Source organism: Phoxinus phoxinus (assembly GCF_949152265.1).
Source record: "Phoxinus phoxinus genome assembly, chromosome: 10".
NCBI classification, from domain to species: domain Eukaryota; kingdom Metazoa; phylum Chordata; class Actinopteri; order Cypriniformes; family Leuciscidae; genus Phoxinus; species Phoxinus phoxinus.
Window position 1 is genome coordinate 34623083 of NC_136885.1, and position 20838 is coordinate 34643920.

The following is a 20838-nucleotide window of genomic DNA, read 5'->3' on the forward strand; positions in this document are numbered from 1 at the left end:
CAGTATCCAGAAATATACATTTAAGTCCCCGTAGTAAATCATTTTATCCCTAAAAACTCATCTTTGATCAGCAAAATGACATATTTAGGCGAAAAAAAAAATTTTCATGCCTTAAAATCTGATTGGTTACAAGGTAGTGTGTGACGTCAGAAACACCAGCGATTTCAAACCGTGCTTTTGAGACTGTCTTTGGTTCACTGCAGTTTTAAGCAGAAAATACTCAGCAATGCTGTCCGCTTATGAACTTACACATGGTTTGTCTTAAAGCAGATTAAAAACACTACATAGACCGCTTGATTTTCACCACAAGGGGACTTTGACATCTTACCAACTGTAAACGCAAGATCTTTGTAAGCCATAATCATCAAAATTAAAACAAATAAAGGCTTGAAAAATCTCACTTTGCATGTAATGAGTCTAATATATTAGTTTCACCTTTTAAGTTGAGTTACTGAAATAAATGAACGTTTGCACTCGTTACTCATGCGATATTGCTTAACTATATGATATAAATACGAGATATAGGTATTTTTGCCCTTATATCTTGAATTTCATATATATAAAAACTAGGGCTGTCAAACGATTAAAATATTTAAATCGCATTAATGTCATAGTTAACTCGCGATTAATCGCACATTTTTATCTATTCTAAATGTCTCTTGATTTCTTTTTGTCCCATTATTTTTTCTCATTTTAATGCTCTTATCAACATGGAAAAGTGGATCGGCTTGCTTTGTGCAAATGTTTTTTATTGAAAACAACATATACTGTGTTCAATTTCACACTAACATTCTCACTTGGAGCAAATAATCTCTCACACAATGTAACACTGTCCATCAATAAAAGTGTGAAAGAAATACTGACGAGGTAACGTTACTGATATTGACGAGTGGGCGTAGAAACTCATCAGTGTGTGTGTGTGTGTGTGTGTGTGTGTGTGTGTGTGTGTGTGTGTGTGTGTGTGTGTGCTTGACCATCGAGTGGTATTTCAGACTGGACGATGACAGCTCAGTTCACAACGGCACAACACACAGATCACTTTGGTCTTGACTATTGAACCATTTGGCAACTTTTTAAAAGTAAACTTTCGTTTCAGGATCTTATTGGCATCCATTTCGGCATCTCGCGCTCATCATTCATCCACTCAAAACGTAACGTTAAAGGGGGTCGCACACCGGACGAGAAGCGCAGCGCCTCGTATTTAAAATTCGAACACATTATTCTCTGAGTGTACACACACCGGCGGCGCCATTCAACGTTTTTTTTCTGGCCATAAACTGAGAAAGTGCGCGTCCGATGTGCGATGCGAGTTGTCCTAGACGCGGCTCGGCGCTGCGCTCTCGTCCAGTCTTTGGCCGGTTCGCATCGCAAGCCCAAGCAAGTGTGTGTGGGCGGCGTGCCTGTTGTTTTGTTTCTGGTCTAGCTAGATCCGGTGTGGCGTTGTAACTAGTTGTTGCAAAAGCATGTGAAAAAAACTACAAAGTTTGCTAGGCGTTAATCTCGCTATAAAAAAAAAAAAAATATGCCGTTAATAACACGTTTAACGGACAAAACCTAAAACCTAAAATATACACAGAAACATTAAGCAGCTGAAATTTTTGGTGCATCTTTTGTGCATTCTTCACACAAAGCCTGAAATATAGTTGTTGTAGTTGGACTTCCTACTATAAAAATGTCAGATTGTAACTTATCACATATAGAAAAGAACAGCCTGGATATTCCTGGGGGGGGGGAATTTCAGGGGGAAAAAAAGAAAAGAAAAGAAAAAAACCATACAGCGTTGGATCAGCATAAAAGAGCAAGTAAATGATCACATTTCTATTCCCTTTAAATAGTTTTTCCCATGTATATAATCAGCATCTCTATCCAAAGAGACATTATCTGCTTTAGTTCAGCATTTCTCTGCAGCACTCTTCTGTAATTGTGTATTCATTCAGTTAATATGGTCTATTATGCAGTGCTGTGGTGGTTATCAGAACAGGAACTTAATGAAGCAATCTTCCCTTCCTCTGACCGTGAAATACCCCGGTACCAATTACGGCTGAGTCGAGTCGGTCTTTGCGTTCTCTGGTGATACGGCTTCTTTTAATGACACCATCCAATAGCTCATCCCGCATACAAATACGCAAGCAATTAGTGCCGAAGCGAGCGCTTTAGAGGGAAATATTTGCCCAATGAATATCCTATTACAAGGGGTATTTTCAGACGACACAATAGAATTCTCCATGTCAGTTCAAACGGTTTATTCTGCCTGGATACGGAATTCTCATTCACAAAAGTTCCATTATAGAATCTTTTCAGTGCTTCGACTGTTCATGTAATCTGATTTTCCACGCAAATCTATTAGAAATGCTACGGGGGGTCAATATTCAACTTTGAATTTTTTTTAAGGAGTTATGCTACATATCGAAATCAAATCGCCCTGAAGCCCAGCGAACAGTCGGCTCATATGCTCGCCCAAGGCGGTCTATGAATAATGCATCATGGATAATTATAATAATAAACAGGCTTTGCATGAGTGATACTACTTCTGAAGCATAAAATGCATGCAGCCGTTGAGCATTACGAGGAGCAAATTGCCTCTAATTCTCCCTGAATTAAAACCCTTTGAAATGTAAGAATGTGAGGTAAACTGAATTCATCATCCTTCCGCTTTTGAGACGAGAAAACTGAAACTAAACTGCTTTCATAGAAAAGAAACTCTAGAATGCTTTAAATCTGAGAGGGACGAACCAGCTAAACCAAGCATAATTATATTATTAGCAATTGAAACGACATTAATATGCAGCTGTAATCCACTTACTGTACAAAAACTTAATCTAGAAAATACTGAAAAATACAATAAGTATAATTTACTTAATTTTTCTTTGGCAAGTTTTTGCACGCATATTTATTAAGTAAATTTCGCATATGGAATTAACCCTTAAAGACCTATACAGCTGCCGGCGGCTAAAAATAACTATTGTTCTTAAATGTTTAATAACTTTTGAACCGTTAATCAAATCTGTATGCTTTAAAAAGTCCCGCAAAGAGGAGATTTGCAGCTTTTATGTGGTAACGTTAATCGCGTTTGGACATTCAGAGGCTTTTTGGACATTCAAAACCTTGCGTCATCAGGTTTTGATCAGCATTGATTCATTATAGAAACCCATGCAGTTTGTTTCTCTGAGCCAAACAGGAATGATTGTTGATGCTTAGTCCCATCCTCATGCCCAGATTGGTTTATATATATATATATTTTTTTTTTTTTGCTTCAGTATTCTATTACAATGTTTTCTATTTATTTTACTTCCTGAACTTTTTTGGACACATCTACATTGTCAGTAAATTGAAAAACACACCAGCTTTTCACTGAAAATCACCTATAATAATGTTGTAATAAATGGCTTTAACTTGCTTAGGGATGTAGTCAAAATGTCATCTGGATATCTAGAATATCCAAGTAAAACTTTCTAAATTAAGAAATCCAAACCAAAAGGATTTGTTTGAGTTGAGTAAAAAAAAAAAAAAAAAAAAAAAAAACACTAAAAATGTGCTACCGTTTTTCTTAAATCTGGTAAATTCATGCTTTCCAAGATAAAATGAATGTAAAATTGGGAATTTAAATGAGCTAGATGGAAACGTCAGGTTTCTCCTGTTCAAAATGATGTATGGCACTTGATGCTGAGATGGAGTTAGAAAAACAAAGAAAAGGACAGGCGAGTCAGGTGCTCCAAAAATGTTCTAGGTCTTTAAGGGTTAAGTAAACTCAACTTAACTAAGTTAAGTGAAAGTAACAAAGAAAATAAGTAATTTTAACTTGGCTATAGTAAAAGGTTAAGTAATATCTATTTAGTTGAAGTTTCCTTTGCAATACATTTCATTTGAACAATATAACATTGAATTATACCACACTTTTAAAGTATATGCTTTACTTAGAAACATCTAAGTAATTAGTTATTCTAGATATAAAGAGTTACAAGTCAATACAATACTTGGTAGATAATACAATGACGGTAACATCTGATGGATTGTTTTAGTGTTTGAATGTGTCATTTTGAGTAGAAAACAAAATGGCAATTTACTAACAACAAAAGCAATGATACAACAGTGTAAATACAGCTGGAAAACAGTGAAAAATCAACCTAATTAATTATTCAAGGCCCAGTGCATGATGGGAACACCAGTATCAGAAAAGTTGAGTAATTTTACTTGATATTTATAGTACGCTTTCATTTCTACACGCTTGAATGGAGTACTAATATTACCTTTTTATTTATTTATTCTTACCTGAACTAACTTTTTCATGTAAATTACATTGTTTTTTTTTCCTGTAGTATTTACTTCACCACAAAATCATTTTTATCCGGAGACGACTGTATTATAAGACCTCAGCTGTGATAGCTGGAGTCTGCAGTGTGTTAAATAAACACCTGGTGTTTGGATAACACTTAAATAAACAGGTAGCTAATGTGATATCTTAAGTGTCACGCACTGAATGCCGCCGCCGCTCTGACGATCACAGAGACAAATCCCTCCTTCCTGTTTGTTCGCGTGTTAAAACATGATCCCAGAGAAAGCAGAACAGCAGGATATGCCAAACATTTCCTGCTTTCAAGACTGAAGTATTGAAACCGACTCCAGATCAAACAAGTCTTTCCACACGGGGCATAAAATCAGGGCCTGCCAACATGGATGCAGCCGTCTGAAAACTCTTCATGACTAATTCATATCAGGGTGTGTTTCTTCAACTACAGGAACCTTTACGCTTGATTTTTATTGAAAACACATTTTGTTTCTGGATCAGACTAAAATTGTCTTGGGAATTTTTTCCATGCCTTTATTTTTTTTGCTACTTTTCAACAAATGCTTCTGACTCGAGGCTTTTATTGCTTTACCATTTAATTCCACAACAGCTAATAAACAAATCATGATCAATGTCCCTTGCAAAGAGAAGAAATATAATAACAACACTATTTTACAGTGTCCTTGTTACATGTACTTATACTGCAAAAAATGCTTTTCTTACTTAGTATGTTTGTCTTGTTTCCAGTCCAAATATCTAAAAATTCTTAAATCAAGATGCATTTACTAGATGAGTAAAATTACATAAGATAGTATGTCCTGTTTCCAGGGGAATTAATAAAAATTAAGTGAATTTTTGTTAAAAAAAAAAAAAAAGCTAAATTATCTGCCAATGAGGTGAGAAAAATTCTCTTAATTCAAACAGAAACAAGATTATTTTTCTGACCCCAGTGGCAGATCATTTTGCTTATTTTAAGCAAAAACCCACTTAATTTTTATTTATTTCCCCAGAAACCAAGACATAATATCTTATGTAATTTTACTCATCTAATAAATGCATCTTGAATTAAGAAATGTTTGATATTTGGTCTGGAAACAAGACAAACATACTAAGTAAGAAAAGCATTTTCTGCAGTGTACCATGGTAATAACAGTAAATGATGCATAATTACATGCAACTAACCCTCAACCAAACCCTAATCCTACCCTAACCCTATAGTAAGTACATGTAGTTCATTAATATTACTCAGCACTTAAATATATAATTACACTGTAACAATGACACCTTAAAATAAAGTGTAACCTAATAATACAATTATTTATTGTTAATTAAAATTTTTTAAATATTAACATCAACAAATAAAGCAAATTATTCAAAAAGTGATAATATTTTAAAATGCAAGCACTGAAATTAGCCTATAAGCAAGGCAAATGTGTTGAACATTTTATGCCCAAAATTCTAGACTTTTCAATCAATAGACTTGCATGAAAAGGTCAAAAAACACTTTAATTTTCTCATAATATACATTGCACACCACCTTATTTCTCAAAGTCTGAAAATGGTTTGTTCAAAGATTCAGTTTCTCTAAACTCCTCCTTCCCGAGAGCCTGCTCTGCTCTGATTGGTCAGACGGCACAGTCTGTTGTGATTGGTCGACCGCTTACACCACATGTCTGAAACCAAACGCCCATATATGGATTATTTTCAGCTGCGAATCTTCCTCAGCGCTTGATATGAACCGTAACGATGGTGTTGTTTTTTTTCTGTATCAATTCCAGTGCGTCTTCTCGACATGATCAACACGAACCAAACTCTTCCAGTCTTAAGGACCTTGCACACCGAGTCCGAAATTTGCGTCTGAAATTTTTGCACGTTAAAGCTACACTGTGTAATTTTTTAAGTAGATTTTTAGCAAAAAAAACACTTTTCTTCTTTCAAGAATTATATGTGCTCATTAATCTATAATTACATCTACCAACTAATCAAGTATTCTCGTAAGTGTAGAATCTGGCATTTATAATACATATGGGTGAGCCGCTCGAATGGCGGAAGCCATGTTGTGCCTCCATCTTGAAAATACATTAGCCAAAGAGGGACATCCCTGAAAATTCAAGCTTCGCCTTTCACGTTTTTACACTCAGTGGCGCCGTGACGAATGCGAGCGGAGATTACTCGCGACTGCCGGCAGATTTGAAATAATACGGCCACCGTACGAGTTAAAATGCCCTCGGAGCGGGAGGGGCTAGAAAGTAATATTCAGTTGGTAGTCATATACAACTTCACCACTAGATGGGAGAAAATCCTACACAGTGTAGCTTTAAAAATAAATACGACCTCACGTTCTGTCAATCACGCCTCCGAAACTTTCGTCCGTCATAAAAAAATTTGGAACGGGTTCGATTTTCTGCGACAATTCAGAGCCACTGAATGATGGATACGAAAAAACGCATGTGAAAATTTCGGACTTATTGTGCAAGGACCTTTAGATACAACAACAACAACAACAGAGTTTGAGGGCGGAGCAAAGCAGAAGCTGTTCACCGGCAGCCAATGAAGACCCTAGACTGGCATTATGCAAATTTGTTACATTGTTAAAATGTAAAAAAAAGTGCGTTTAAAGTCAAACGTCTGCAGGACCAAAAGTGCAGCTAAAGAAACACCAATCAAGCCTTTTGTCTGGTTATTAGGAGAACCAAACTCTTCAATTCAGTGTAAGAGCCTTTATCAGAGTCTCGGGTCTAAGATGGACACAGATGATCAAGATGATTTCTCGGAGGCCGCTCTGCCCTCATGAATATGCATATCATCCCTGCTGCAGTTAATGGTCAGAGGGTGAAAAATGACTAGCGCGGATTCCCTCAGGACCGTAATGCTAATCAACAGCAGATTCATTCCCGGGAAGGAGAGGTGACATTCCCATCAGATGCTGAGGCAAGCAACTTACAGAGAATGGCACAGCGCAGAAACATGAAGTGCAAGTAGTATGAAAAAAAAATTGTAAATGATAAATGAGATATATGTGAAGAGTTCAGATGTAAAAGCAGTGTCCTACACGCGCCGCGACACGCGATAAAAGGCGTCTTTTCCATGTAAGGCGCGTTCACACTACAAGCGACTTTGTCACTGCAGGTCGCTGGCGATTAGGACGCTAGTGGGCGTAACCACTACTGGTAGCCTACTAATGTTTGTGAGTGACATTCACTGATGTTACTCCATAGCCGCGTTTCCACCGCGGGAACTTTCCCCAGGAACTAGGAACTGTGGGCTGGTACTCGGTGTGTTTACACCGCAGGAATCAGGGTCTAAATGAAGTTCCGGGTAAATATTTCCCCCTCCGAAAGTCCCTGCTGGCGAGGTAGTACTTTTTCAAAGTTCAGGAACTTTCGGGGGCGGGACTTGTGCGCTGAACATGCTGATTGGTTGTGTTCACGCCGCATTTTGATTGGATGACTCCACGCAGCATTCTATTTTAACCGCCATTTTAAAAAATCTATTGTGGTTCGTGGCTTCATGCAGTGAGAGTCTGTCTGCAAATATGGAATATAATAATAAAAAAAAAAAACAGCCGGACCGACGACGAGGTTCAGGCTTTATTAAGCGTATTTGTGTAACAGGAAATTTTCTGCGCGTTCGTCCCAGCCGTCTCACGGTCAATGTCCGCATCGTCTAATTTTATACAGCATTAGCTTTGAGCTTTCTGAACACGCTTTAGTATCAGTGCTAGTCTCTTTTCTGCCGTTTTGTTAATTACCTCGTTAGTAAACCAATACATCACAAACAACTGCAGCACAGTTTGAATCTCCTCCTTATTATAAATGTGGCGCTCAAAACTGATTACTGTCCGTCGCAGACTGGGAGGAGCAGTTGCGAACTTGCGTGCAGTTTATAATCTTCCCGGTACTTTAGACCGCGGTGTAAACGCAGAAAGCAACCGGTCTGGGGCAAAAAAAGTTCCTGGGACAAATTGTTCCGGGTAATTTCGGTGGAAACGCGGCTCATGTTGTAGACCAGTATTATCTTTAGTGATTTTGCAATTATTTACTGTCTTGTTGGACTTGGATGTGTTTGGATGACGCATAGACTTCGCTAGGTTTGCAGCATAAGACAAAAAAATGTGTCAAATACAAATGAATTGACTAAGTGAATAAATTTTTTTAAAAGGCATTTCAATATTTGACTAATAACGTTTTCATTGGCATTAAAGTGAAAATTACTGAACCTAAACATTGGAGCCTGATAAAAAAAAAAAAAAGCTAATTTAAAAGAAAACATATTGATTGCCATTTTAACAGGTTCCCAATTTTGTTTTGGAGACCTTCTACAAATATTAAACAAACAAACAAACAAACGTTAAATTTATTCCAGTAATTCAACTTTAAAAGGTGAAACTAATATATTATATAGACTCATTACACGCAAAGTGAGATATTTCAAGCATTTATTTGTTATAATTTTGATGATTATGGCTTACAGCTTATGAAAACCTTTTCACAATATTCTAATTTTGAATTTGGGGATTCATAATCTGTAAGCCATAATCATCAAAATTATAACAAATAAATGCTTGAAATATCTTACTTTGCATGTAATGAGTCTATATAATATATTAGTTTCACCTTTTTAAGTTGAATTACTGAAATAAATTAACTTTGAGTTCCACGTTTAACACACTTCATGATAACGGCTAGCCATAACAAGCTGTCTAACATTGAGAAGTCTGTTACCAACACAGTTATGTCCTGCCGCCTGACCACAATTACCTCACGCAGACTGAATTTAGCCGGCCTGCTGGTTCTCGAGACTGACGCCGTCATTCACTCGCTGTAAAACTGCAGCTGGTTCCAGTACGCCTTACAACTCGCAATATCAGCCCGAAAAAAAGAAAAAAAAGTGTTACAGTATTTACTCCCGGACCTCAGCATTCAGTCTCGAACGGCGCCTGTGGTTCCCTTTGTTGACGAAATCCTATTACTGTCGGTTCAGCTCACAGGCACAAAAACCTGCGCACAAATATCGAGAGAACACCTACAGCTTTCCTTTGGAGCCGGCGTAAACTCAATATCAATTTGGAGACGCTCTTATTGATACGGGAAGAGTTGAATAGAAAGCACTCTGACAAAAACGGCTCAATCCTCGCTTGTATGTATAGTGAACAACAGCTTACAAAGTAGAAATGATTTATTATTATAACATTGGCATCTGGTGCATCACTCGTCTGGCAGAAGGGACATGTTTCTTCAGGTGTGAATGAAGTTACAGGATAAAAAAATAAATAAAAGAGACCATGATATAATCCATAAGAACATCCCTCACTGTCACGATAATTCCTGGAAGTAAAGATTTTACTGTTTTTGCTTCAAGCTATATACGCGCCAACTCTAGATATGACAGTTTATCAGTGATCTCCAGTTACAGACATCAATTTATTCTGAAAGCACTGATATTATCTTTATCCAACAACAACGTCTTTATCTAAATAGAAATAAAGCATTTTGGATTGACGCTCCTCCACACATGAACGGTTAACATTTCTAAGTGATCAGGACTTACTTTTTTTTTTAGAGCTGTAAAAAACGATTAATCGCATCCAAAATAAAAGTTTGTGTTTACATAATATATGTGTGTATTGTGTATAATTATTTTGTATATATAAATACACACACATGCATGTATATATTTGAGAAATATTTGCATTTATATACTGCAAATATATTTTTATATTATATATAAATAGAAATATTTTATATATAAATACAAATTTTTTCTTAAATATATACATGCATGTGTTTGTATTTATATATACAATATAATTATACACAGTACACACACACATATTATGTAAACACAAACTTTTATTTAGGATGCGATTAATCGTTTCACAGCCCAATTTTTTTTTACTTTTTTACTAAAACTGGGAAAGAAATCGCTAGAAAATAAATCTGTTTACGGATATATACATTGCTTTCCCATAATTTATTTTTGCCAAATTGAGTAAATATTACAAATCGTTCAGATAATAAATAATTATTTTATGACACCGGCCAAAGTATATCTGCCTGTGGATGTACAAGAATTAGAATATGGTGCAAAAGTTCATTTATTTCAGTAATTCAACTTAAAAGGTGAAACTAATATATTATATAGACTCATTACATGCAAAGTGAGATATTTCAGGCCTTTATTTGTTATAATTGTGATGATTATGGCTTACAGCTTATGAAAACTCCAAATATTGTGAAAAGGTTTTCATAAGCTGTAAGCCATAATCATCACAATTATAACAAATAAAGGCCTGAAATATCTCACTTTGCATGTAATGAGTCTATATAATATATTGGTTTCACCTTTTAAGTTGAATTACTGAACTTTTGCACGATATTAATTTTTTTTGAGTCATATAACTAGTAAACCTGCTGTTTAGAAAATAAATGTTTTTTTTTAAACATTTAAAAAAAAAAAAGTTAAAAAGTAACATCAGCAGCAAAACCACCAGCATTACAGCAACAAAAATCAATTATAAATAACTAAATCGTATTTTATTTCATAAAATGTTATTATTTAGACCTAATGTCATGATGCTCTCTAGATATTGGCCAAAACATAACCGCAACTAAAACCACCTTCATCAACGCCTTGAAGTCACACAAAATGCCCAGCGAGATCTTAACCTAAATAGATCCGGGTAATACAAAGGAATCATCCAAATCTCTCACGTGACGCTTTTCAGGATCGCTCTGAAATGTAGTCTCTGAACGCAAGGGCTAGTGGGTAATTATTCTCTTGATATTACAAACATGAGGGCAATGAATGACAAAGTCAGTTCCAGTGATGTGCTTTATTAAGGTCTGGCTTTTCCTCGGCGGCCCCCAGGGAGTCCCAGTCACTCTTCTCGCCGCGAGCCTGACAGCCTCATCAACACACAATAACCATTATCCTCTCTCGCCCATTATCTCTCTCTCTCTCACACACACAAAGAGCAGCCCGTTTTAGAAACAACACACGCTTACCTGCAGTTCGGCGGAGGGTCAAGTGTGATTTCTGCGAGCTCCTTCTGAATCCTGCAACACAAGAAACCATTTATTTATTCAACAGAGATCAGAAGGCCATAAAACTCGACTCCTTCCTTTTATTCTGTACACGGTTTATTTACAAGAGCGACAACCACATTTCACAATCAAATCCACTCCCGCATTTACATAAAATAATCAATTTTTTATCTTAGTTAATATAAAATTTCAACATTTACTAATGCGTTATTAAAATTAAAGGTTGTATGTTAACATTAGTTATGCACCGTAAACTAACCGATTTTTTATTAACTAACAATGAGCAGTACATTACAGTGCTTATTAATCTTTGTTAATGTTAGTAAATACACAAATAAAGTAAATAAGTGACTTATTCACGATACAGCACTTGCCTCGAGTACCTTATTGCTTTTATAAAACGGTTACCACACAATACAACTATTAAAGCCGAAAAATATGTATATATGCAACTTACATGAAGTAAAATCACTAAAAGTCTTCCTTCCGCTGGAAAAAATAGTCCCTGATCGCAAACAGCAACTGAAGTTACATACATTATTTCGCCAATAGATGGAGACAAAGACTGTGTTTATGAGCGAGTCAGTCAGTAGAGAAGACTTTTACATTGAAAGGACTCAAATTTGTGATCACGGAGAAGGAAGACGCGACTGACAGATGACTATGGGCTCGGGGAAACCCCTTAACTGTTAAAAAGACAAGATATTGCAGCGGATATTCAAACGGATTTTTTTTATTATTATTATGAATATATAGGACTGACCTGAAGGAAATGCAGGTACACTCGCTTACTGGATCTCTCACAATATCGATGAGATCAAACATGCGCTTGCGTTGCTAAGAGCGGTTGCTAGGGGTGTTGTGTAGTGATACACAGAACCGTTGGGTGAAGCGGTCATAGCCGTGTTTCATCGTGAATAAAATCAGAATCAAGGATTGGAACTAACTGTTTTATAACTAATGTTGACCAATGAACCGTATTGTAAAGTGTTACTACGGTAATCATTCTAATGTGTATGAACTGTATGGAGTTTCCTTTGTGTCTTTATTATTCAATCAAACATACTGAGTTTGAGAGTAAAACAAATTATTTTGTAATTAAAAAAATTAAAAGATTGCAAAAAAGTCTTCTTAAGGCTCAAACATAAAGAAGTTGATAACAAAAGTATTTGCAGTGCATGCAAATCTTTGAAAACCTTTATTTTTCTTTGTTCATTTCGAACACTTTTCATCACAAATGCACAAATTTTGCTCTCCTTTCTGTGGTCTTTTTTGCAGGTCTAAATCTTTTGCTTGCGAGTTGAAAAGTTTTGCATGCAAATTGAAAAGTTTTGCTTGCGAATAAAGCTGTGTCTCAGTGGGCGGTCTCTACCAACCAGGATGGAAGGCCCTTTTCTATTGGTCACCCTGGATCGAAGTGACAGGTTGACCACGCCCACTACGTTTTCCTGCTGCTGCCGCGCAGTGTCTGAAGAGCGAGCGAGCGAACTTGTAACATGCAATTTTTTAAATTACAAAATAATTCGTTTTACTCTCAAACTCAGTATGTTTGATTGAATAATAAAGACACAAAGGAAACTCCATAGAACTGAACTCATACATTACATGTCTTCTGTCAAAAATGCACTCAGGTTAAACCAGAATTTAGATTTTCTTTAAGGCATTTTTTTTAACCCCTTAGGGCCTGTTCACATATCGCGTCTTTTGCGTGCTCAAGTTCGTTATTTCAAATGTAGGCGCGCGGTATGTGTGCTCATATTGGAAGCGACGCGTTCGTGGTGCGACGCACTCGTTTTTTCCAAGCCCGTCCACGCCGCATCGAGATAAAAACATATCAACGCCGCAAGCGCACCGCACCGTTGGTCACGTGACAAGAACCAACCAATCAGCTCCCTCACCTTTTCGGTTTACGTTGCAACCTCCGCAGAAAAAATGGAGGAGCAGCTCATCATTGCGGTCCAGGGATTTCCTTAACTTTATGACTTGTCAAGCTCTCATTATTTATCCTTGCTGTAACGGAGAGCGCAGCTGATGGTTGCTTAGCAACGACAGACGCCTCCGGAGCACAACCGCCCTAGTGCTTTGGAAAAAGGAGAACGCGGCGCGCCTAGCGTTTTCTACGTGTTTTTAGACGCGATATGTGAACAGGCCCTAAAGCAGCGCCCCCTTTTTTTTAATAGACATGAAAATGCACATTCCGAATTTAAATGGTTGTAATTCAAGAATGCTTTGGAATATAGATGTAAGATTGGCAGATTTTTGTAGAAGTGAAATAAATTAAGAAAGTTAAACAGAAAAAAAGTTATAGAAGTTTGAGTTTATGAAAATGTACAATATTAAAAAAAAATTTATTCATATTTTATATAAAATATACATTTTCAAAACAAGACTCTAAAAATGCAAAAAAAAAAAAAAGTAAAGCCAAAAATCTGAACATGTTGTGTTTCAAATGTTAGGTTGATATCTCTTGAAATGAGCGTTCAGTGAGATTTAGTTCGGGCGCAGTACCACACTTCTCCACTAGTTGACATTACTGCCCATATAAGGGTGATTACATTTCCATATGTTGTTTGAGTCTGAACCATTATTTTTAAAATTGTCATACAATTTATGAAGTAGACATCCTATTCAGAAGTAGTATTGGAAGTTTGACAGATTTTGAAATGAATTCAGCCTCTAAGAAACACAGAAAGATCACGTATGTGCATTATAGCTCGCTGACACATCACTAATGCTGAATCTATTATTATTTTTCTTTATATTTAAAACATTTTCAGACCTTTTTGTCTAAAAGAATTGAATGGATGCTATCTTTTGAACTCTTGGCATGAAAACAAACTGAGGTTTCTACCATTCTTTCATGATTTTTCATGTTCGTCACTATTTCAAAATAAAGGTCTGAACACGCCTTAGGAGTATGAACATATTCTTGTTGCAAATTGATAAATTACGGCTCCTCTGTCATTAATTTTGAAAATCAGTCACTAAATATGTAAACTAGAGATTGTAAGCTTTCAAATGAGATATAGTTTGTCAAGATTAGTTTAGGATATTACTGTTTTAAATATGTAATGGCTGTGGCCAATATAAGGGGTGCATTTAAAAGCAGTTTCTCCGTGAGCTCTTCAGCAAGTAAATAAAAATAAATTTCACAATTTTTAAAATGCACATTTATGTCACCGCACTTCAAGTCATTTTCTGCGAGCGATACATGCATGTTGTTATCTCCGAGGTCAGAGCGAGCCAAGGCGTGTGAAATCAAGCGGGTTTTTTCTCAATTCAATAAAACATGACACACACACACACACACACACACACACACACACACACACACACACACACACACACACACACACACACACACACACACACACACACACACACACACACACACACACACACACACACACACACACACACACACACACACACACACACACACACACACACACACACACACACACACACACACACACACACACACACACACACACACACACACACACACACACACACACACACACACACACACACACACACAGACTGTGACTTAAACGCACGTTTCCTTCGACAGGAAACCATACATCATCAACACATCAACCGTGAGTAGTGGGCTGCTGTTTGTGGGTGTTTAAGCCGCACTATATCATTGAAAAGAAGCAATAAGAGTAAGTTGTTCAGACGATAAAGTGATTTATGACACCAGACAAAAAGTAACTGCTGTGCATAAATAAATGTCAATACATAACTGTAGTACACCTACTGTTTAAAACAAGGCTTGGGAATTACACACACACACGAGGCTTGGGAATTACACACACACACAAGGCTTGGGAATTTTACATACACACGGCTTGGGAATTACACACACACACACAGCTTGGGAATTACACACACACATACACACACACGGCTTGGGAATTACACACACACACACACGGCTTGGGAATTACACACACACACACACACGGCTTGGGAATTACACACACACACGGCTTGGGAATTACACACACACACGGCTTGGGAATTACACACACACACGGCTTGGGAATTACACACACACACGGCTTGGGAATTACACACACACACACACACACACGGCTTGGGAATTACACACACACAAGGCTTGGGAATTACACACACACACACAAGGCTTGGGAATTACACACACACACACAAGGCTTGGGAATTACACACACACACACAAGGCTTGGGAATTACACACACACAAGGCTTGGGAATTACACACACACACGGCTTGGGAATTACACACACACACACACACAAGGCTTGGGAATTACACACACACACACACGAGGCTTGGGAATTACACACACACGGCTTGGGAATTACACACACACACACGGCTTGGGAATTACACACACACAAGGCTTGGGAACTACACACACACGGCTTGGGAACTACACACACACACACACGAGGCTTGGGAATTACACACACACGGCTTGGGAATTACACACACACACACACACACACACACACGGCTTGGGAATTACACACACACACACGGCTTGGGAATTACACACACACACACGGCTTGGGAATTACACACACACACACTGCTTGGGAATTACACACACACACACTGCTTGGGAATTACACACACACACACACTGCTTGGGAATCACACACACACGCACTATATTATAATTATTAGTTTTTTATTATATTGTAATTGCATACTATTTATTTGAGTTTTATAGTTGCATTATAATTTTCTCCCCTCAGAATTAATAGTGAGCATCTATAATTGCATAAATATTCTTTTTAAAAAAACTCATTTTTGGGTGAACTACAATCTGATTCGATCCTCATCTCCGCACAAGCTAATGGTTTTGATGTTTTGGGCCTCAAAATTAACACCGCTTTCATGAACAAACACCTTTGATGTTGACGTCTGAACCCCGAGGCTTCCTGGATCGTGTAACATCAAGACGACGACAAAAAAAAACACACACATCCGCAGTCCAAATGGGAATGTTTGGATCTTGATATGCTCTCCACAGCAGAAGCAAGAGGACTCTGCAGTCGCGGTTATAAAAAGCACAGAGTCCCAGCAAAGCTTTGCTCAACTGATTGCATAATGCCGTCGTACTGCAGTCGGGCCTTCAGAGGCTCTACACACGTTCACAGAACAATAGAAGAAGTGAACCGCAAACGAGTGAAGACATCCCTCTGGTGTAAAAGCATCCAAACATGTTATTATGTTTGCGAGTTGAAAGCGTCGACATTGAGAGGTTTGCGCGTCTGCAAAAGAGAATTTTCTTATAATACAGAGCGATGCATCTCAACCTGGTGGTGGGTCGAGGTCTTTTATCTCAGGGAAGACTAACCATGTAATCATGCATAGTTAGGGTTAGAGAAATAAATAAGCTTATCAACTTAAAGGCCGTGTTCCAGGTTTCATTTTTCAACGAATTTGTGCAATTTGCTTGTTGGTAATGAACATTTAAACTGTTATCCATTGTATTTTATGTTGTTGGGTATCACAAAACGGAAAATAATACGAAAAAGTAGGTACTATCTTACAGCGGCAATGACAGTAAAAAAAAAAAATGTGTCGTTATCTCATTGCTGCGTTGCTAAATGATAGCAACTCACCAGGACACTTCACCAACTCTCCACTCATCCTCCTCGGACCATGCATTTCATGGCTTTGACGGCCATCAGGCTACCTTTCCTCCACTTCTCCCCAACGTGACGTCATCACCGAATTGCGTAAAAAAAAAACGTTAATACCAAAAACGTAAAAAAACTGGTATTTAAGACCATTTTAAAAATGACATATCTTGAGTGATTTATGTACCCATTAATCGACAGTGGTGGTTAACCTGCAACATGGGCTTTAAGGCGAGACACGGCCGGCAAAAACATCGTTTTATTTTTTTCACTGATCCATTTTGAGATTTTGGGCTATTTGTCTTCAATAACATGTCTTCTTTCAGACTTGTGGTGAAAAAAAGTCCAAAATACACATGTAGGTCTTTATTTTACTGCACTTTGTCTATTTGCGTCTGTAGATTTGGGAATCACACACACACACACACGTTTACACTGTGACCTGTACATTTTTGACTGGAACTCAAGCTTTTCATCGGCCTTCTCAACAACAGTTTATGTCATGTGAAAGCGGTCGTGTCGTAGCGGATGGCGATGTCATTAGTTTAACAAAACACATGTAAGGGACAGACAGTGGTGAAGATTTATCTTGAATACAAGCAAGACTGTTTTCAGATCACACTCATGGTTGCCAGATATTAAGTAAAGCACCGGGCTGAAAATGTATCATTAACAGAAAAGTTAAAATCTTGGCGTCTGGCAACCGCTAACATGAAAGCTCGCAGTAAAGACTCTTTAAAAACAAACCGTAGAATAATTCGTCTAATTTTATCCATTTAAAAAGATTAAAGCGATTTATTTGTTCGTTAATGATGGTCAGTTATTGTCTAATGACGTTTTTTTACGTGTTATTCATGGGAAAAAAAGGTCATAAACTAACATTTGGATTTGGGTCGCAGGACACGTGACCAGTGTGACATACTTGAATTCTCACATTCAAGAAAAGGACCGTAAGGCTGCCGCTTGGTCCTAACTAATAAAATCTAGAGATGCACCGATTGATCGGCTGGTGACCGGAATTGGCCGATTTTCACGTGATCGGCCGGTCAGTCTGACATATGCCGATTTTATGCATTCGGGCGGCGTATCATTAATATCGCACAACATCAGCATCACACGTGAACATGGACCGCACATGTAGGAAACCTTGTTTTTGCTGCGCTGCGCACGCTCAATTGACCGTTCGCAAAGACCCGCCCCCTTTAGTTACTGTCGCTATGCCCGACAAGCTACGCCGCTCTCACACACACACCATGTTCTCACGCAGTGAAAAACACATCGTGGAGCAGAGAGAGAGACACTGACAACACACTGACAGACACAGACCAGCTTACTTTTCGGTTACTTTTGATATTAAACATATTAAACAAAGTCTCACCTTTCAAATTTGGTAATTTTTTAAAAGAAATTTAAACAATAAATACCGTTTTGTGGCTCTTTAATGTGTTAGATCGCTGTGTCGCCTCAGTTAAAGCCACTCGTGAACCGATCATCTCTTCCTTCTAGTTCATTTATAGCATCAAATAAACATGAATGAACATCAGAAGGAATGTTGTTTTAACCGCGGAAAGACGTCAATACACTCCGCTTCTCAAGCTCAAATCCTCCCATGTTAATCTACTAACTCTCCTGACTGCTCTGTCGGACAAAATGGCGGATGGCGAAGTATGATTGGTCAGATCACCTGTCAATCAAGCTCCCTGTGAAGGGTCAATTAAAATGAAAGCACACTTCTGATGGGACAAAATAAATATGATTTCACACAAAAAGTGCCCAAAATGCACAGAATTTGCATGTCTAGTGTGTTTTAACAAGAACTGGAGGCTATCTCAGAAAAGAAAATGAAGACCCAAAAATATATGTAGAAAATGTACCAATTTAAACTTGTTTAAATTATTCAGTTTGGGAAAAGTATATGGTGTTTTATAAAAAAAAAAACATATAGAGAGAATAAATATTTGTGTGTGCTGTAAAGTGGTTAGAAAAAATGAAATCGTAATCGGCCTAGAAAATTGTAATCGGTCTATCTCTAGATCGCACATAAAAAATGCTGGGTTGTTTCAACCCAATTTTGGGTCAAATATGGACAAACACAGCCGTTGGGTTAAATTTTAATTACATTTTTAACCCAACATTTGGGTTTGTCCATATTTGACCCAAAATTGGGTTGAAACAACCCAGCATTTTTTGGAGTGATGTGACCAGTGATGTGGAGTGATGTGATGTGATGGAGTGATGTGACCAGTGTGAAATACTTGAATTCTCACATTCAAGAAAAACACTGTAAGGTTCCCGCTTGGTCCTAACTAATACAATCCAGTGCCCGGTTGCATAAAGCACCTTAAGTGAAATTTTCCCTTAAGTTCGCCCTTATGTTTCCCTTAAACCTAAGGGTGTTGCAGAAAAATACCCTTAAGTGTTACTTAACTGTTTTTTTAAGTGAAACGTCATAAACACTTAGAATTTCCCTTAAATGCTGTTTTTTCACTTAAGTGATCCCTTAAAAAGCGTTAAGTGTTGCATAAAACCCCTTAACGGTCATTTCCTTAAGTATAAATTAAGGTTTGGAAATCGTAACCTTAAGAGTAACGCGGACAAAAAATAAGACGACATGGCTGAATTTATGGAACCAGCTGAAGATAATTATGTGCCAAGAAGAATGTTTAGGGATAGGGAGAACCTTATTGTTGCATGAATACCGTTTTGATCGACGCGCAATATTTGACATCACTAACAAACTAGACGGCGACCTTGACCGTGTCACAGATCGCAACCACTCTTCACCTGCGGTGTTAGAACTGCTTATAGCACTGCGTTTTTTTGCAACTGGGAGTTTTCAGACGATAGTGGGAGATGTTTTCCACGTTCATAAATCGTCTGTCAGCAGAGTGGTTCACCGGGTTGCGGCGGCTCTTTCCCGCTTGTGTTAGTGTTTTGCGTATCTATGGCAACAACAGACTTTTATAACGTGAATCCAGGATCGCTGTCGTGAAACACTTAAATGTTTCCCTTACCTAAGAGAATCGTTTAAGAGATTATATGCAACACCCTTAAGTTATTCACTTAGGTAAGGGGAAATCGCCCCTTAAGTGTCATACTTAAGGGAAAAACTTAAGGTGCTTTATGCAACCGGGCACAGGTCCTGAAGCAAAACACCAGACTGGTCGGTTACCTCTTGGCACTGGTGGAGAGTTTGGCTGCAGTTTTACTGGAGATCTTGGTCTCCTTCTTCTTGGGCACGACCAGATCTCGCTCCTGCTGAGGAGGTGCCGTCTCCCGCTGCTCGATATCTGAACTCCCTCCGCTGGTGCTGGGGCTGTCATCTGGTCTCTGCACCTCACTAGACATCTTGGCCCTGGACAAACAGCAGGATTCACACACACACGATTACATTAGCAGAGCGCCGGGTGAAGTCACTGGGGTATGAAGTCAATAGTTGTCTTAATTCCAGCTGTGCTGAATAATAATACAGCGATTCCACACTGGAGTAGTAGAAGGCAATCGGATTAACTCTTAATGAGAGGGTTTTTTACTCTGTAAAACTAATTTTAGGTCTGAATATTGAGCTGTAATTAATAAAAAGCACATCTTAATAAAATCCCCCAAAAACGGAAATGCAATTTCTGTGTAAATCATTCATGAAAACGGATCACATTCCATTTAAAGGATTAGTTCACTTTAAAAAAAACTTTTGCTGATAATTTACTCACCCCCATGTCAACGTAATTGCGTATTACGTGACGTCACGAACGCGCATCACAGAACAGAGCAAGGCGAGCTTATAAAACTTAAACTTTATTATTTCTTTTTTAAATGACGATGGTTCCGCTAGATAAGACCCGTATTCATCGTCTGGTGTCGTTTAAA

The 20838-nt window shown here is 37.8% G+C and overlaps 2 protein-coding genes across 8 annotated transcripts in view; one reads left to right on the forward strand and one right to left on the reverse strand.

The window, feature by feature from the left end:
* Positions 1-20838, forward strand: part of znf385d (zinc finger protein 385D) — a 221756-nt gene that overhangs the window by 27911 nt on the left and 173007 nt on the right. The gene's annotated exons all lie outside the window — the stretch shown is intronic.
* Positions 1-20838, reverse strand: part of ube2e2 (ubiquitin-conjugating enzyme E2E 2) — a 46702-nt gene that overhangs the window by 22220 nt on the left and 3644 nt on the right. The window contains exons 2-3 of the mRNA XM_079626326.1: positions 20144-20326; positions 11293-11343 (exon numbers count right to left, since the gene is read on the reverse strand). Coding sequence (XP_079482452.1) covers positions 11293-11343; positions 20144-20319 — 227 coding nt within the window. The 5' untranslated portion in view covers positions 20320-20326. The remainder of the gene's footprint in view (positions 1-11292; positions 11344-20143; positions 20327-20838) is intronic.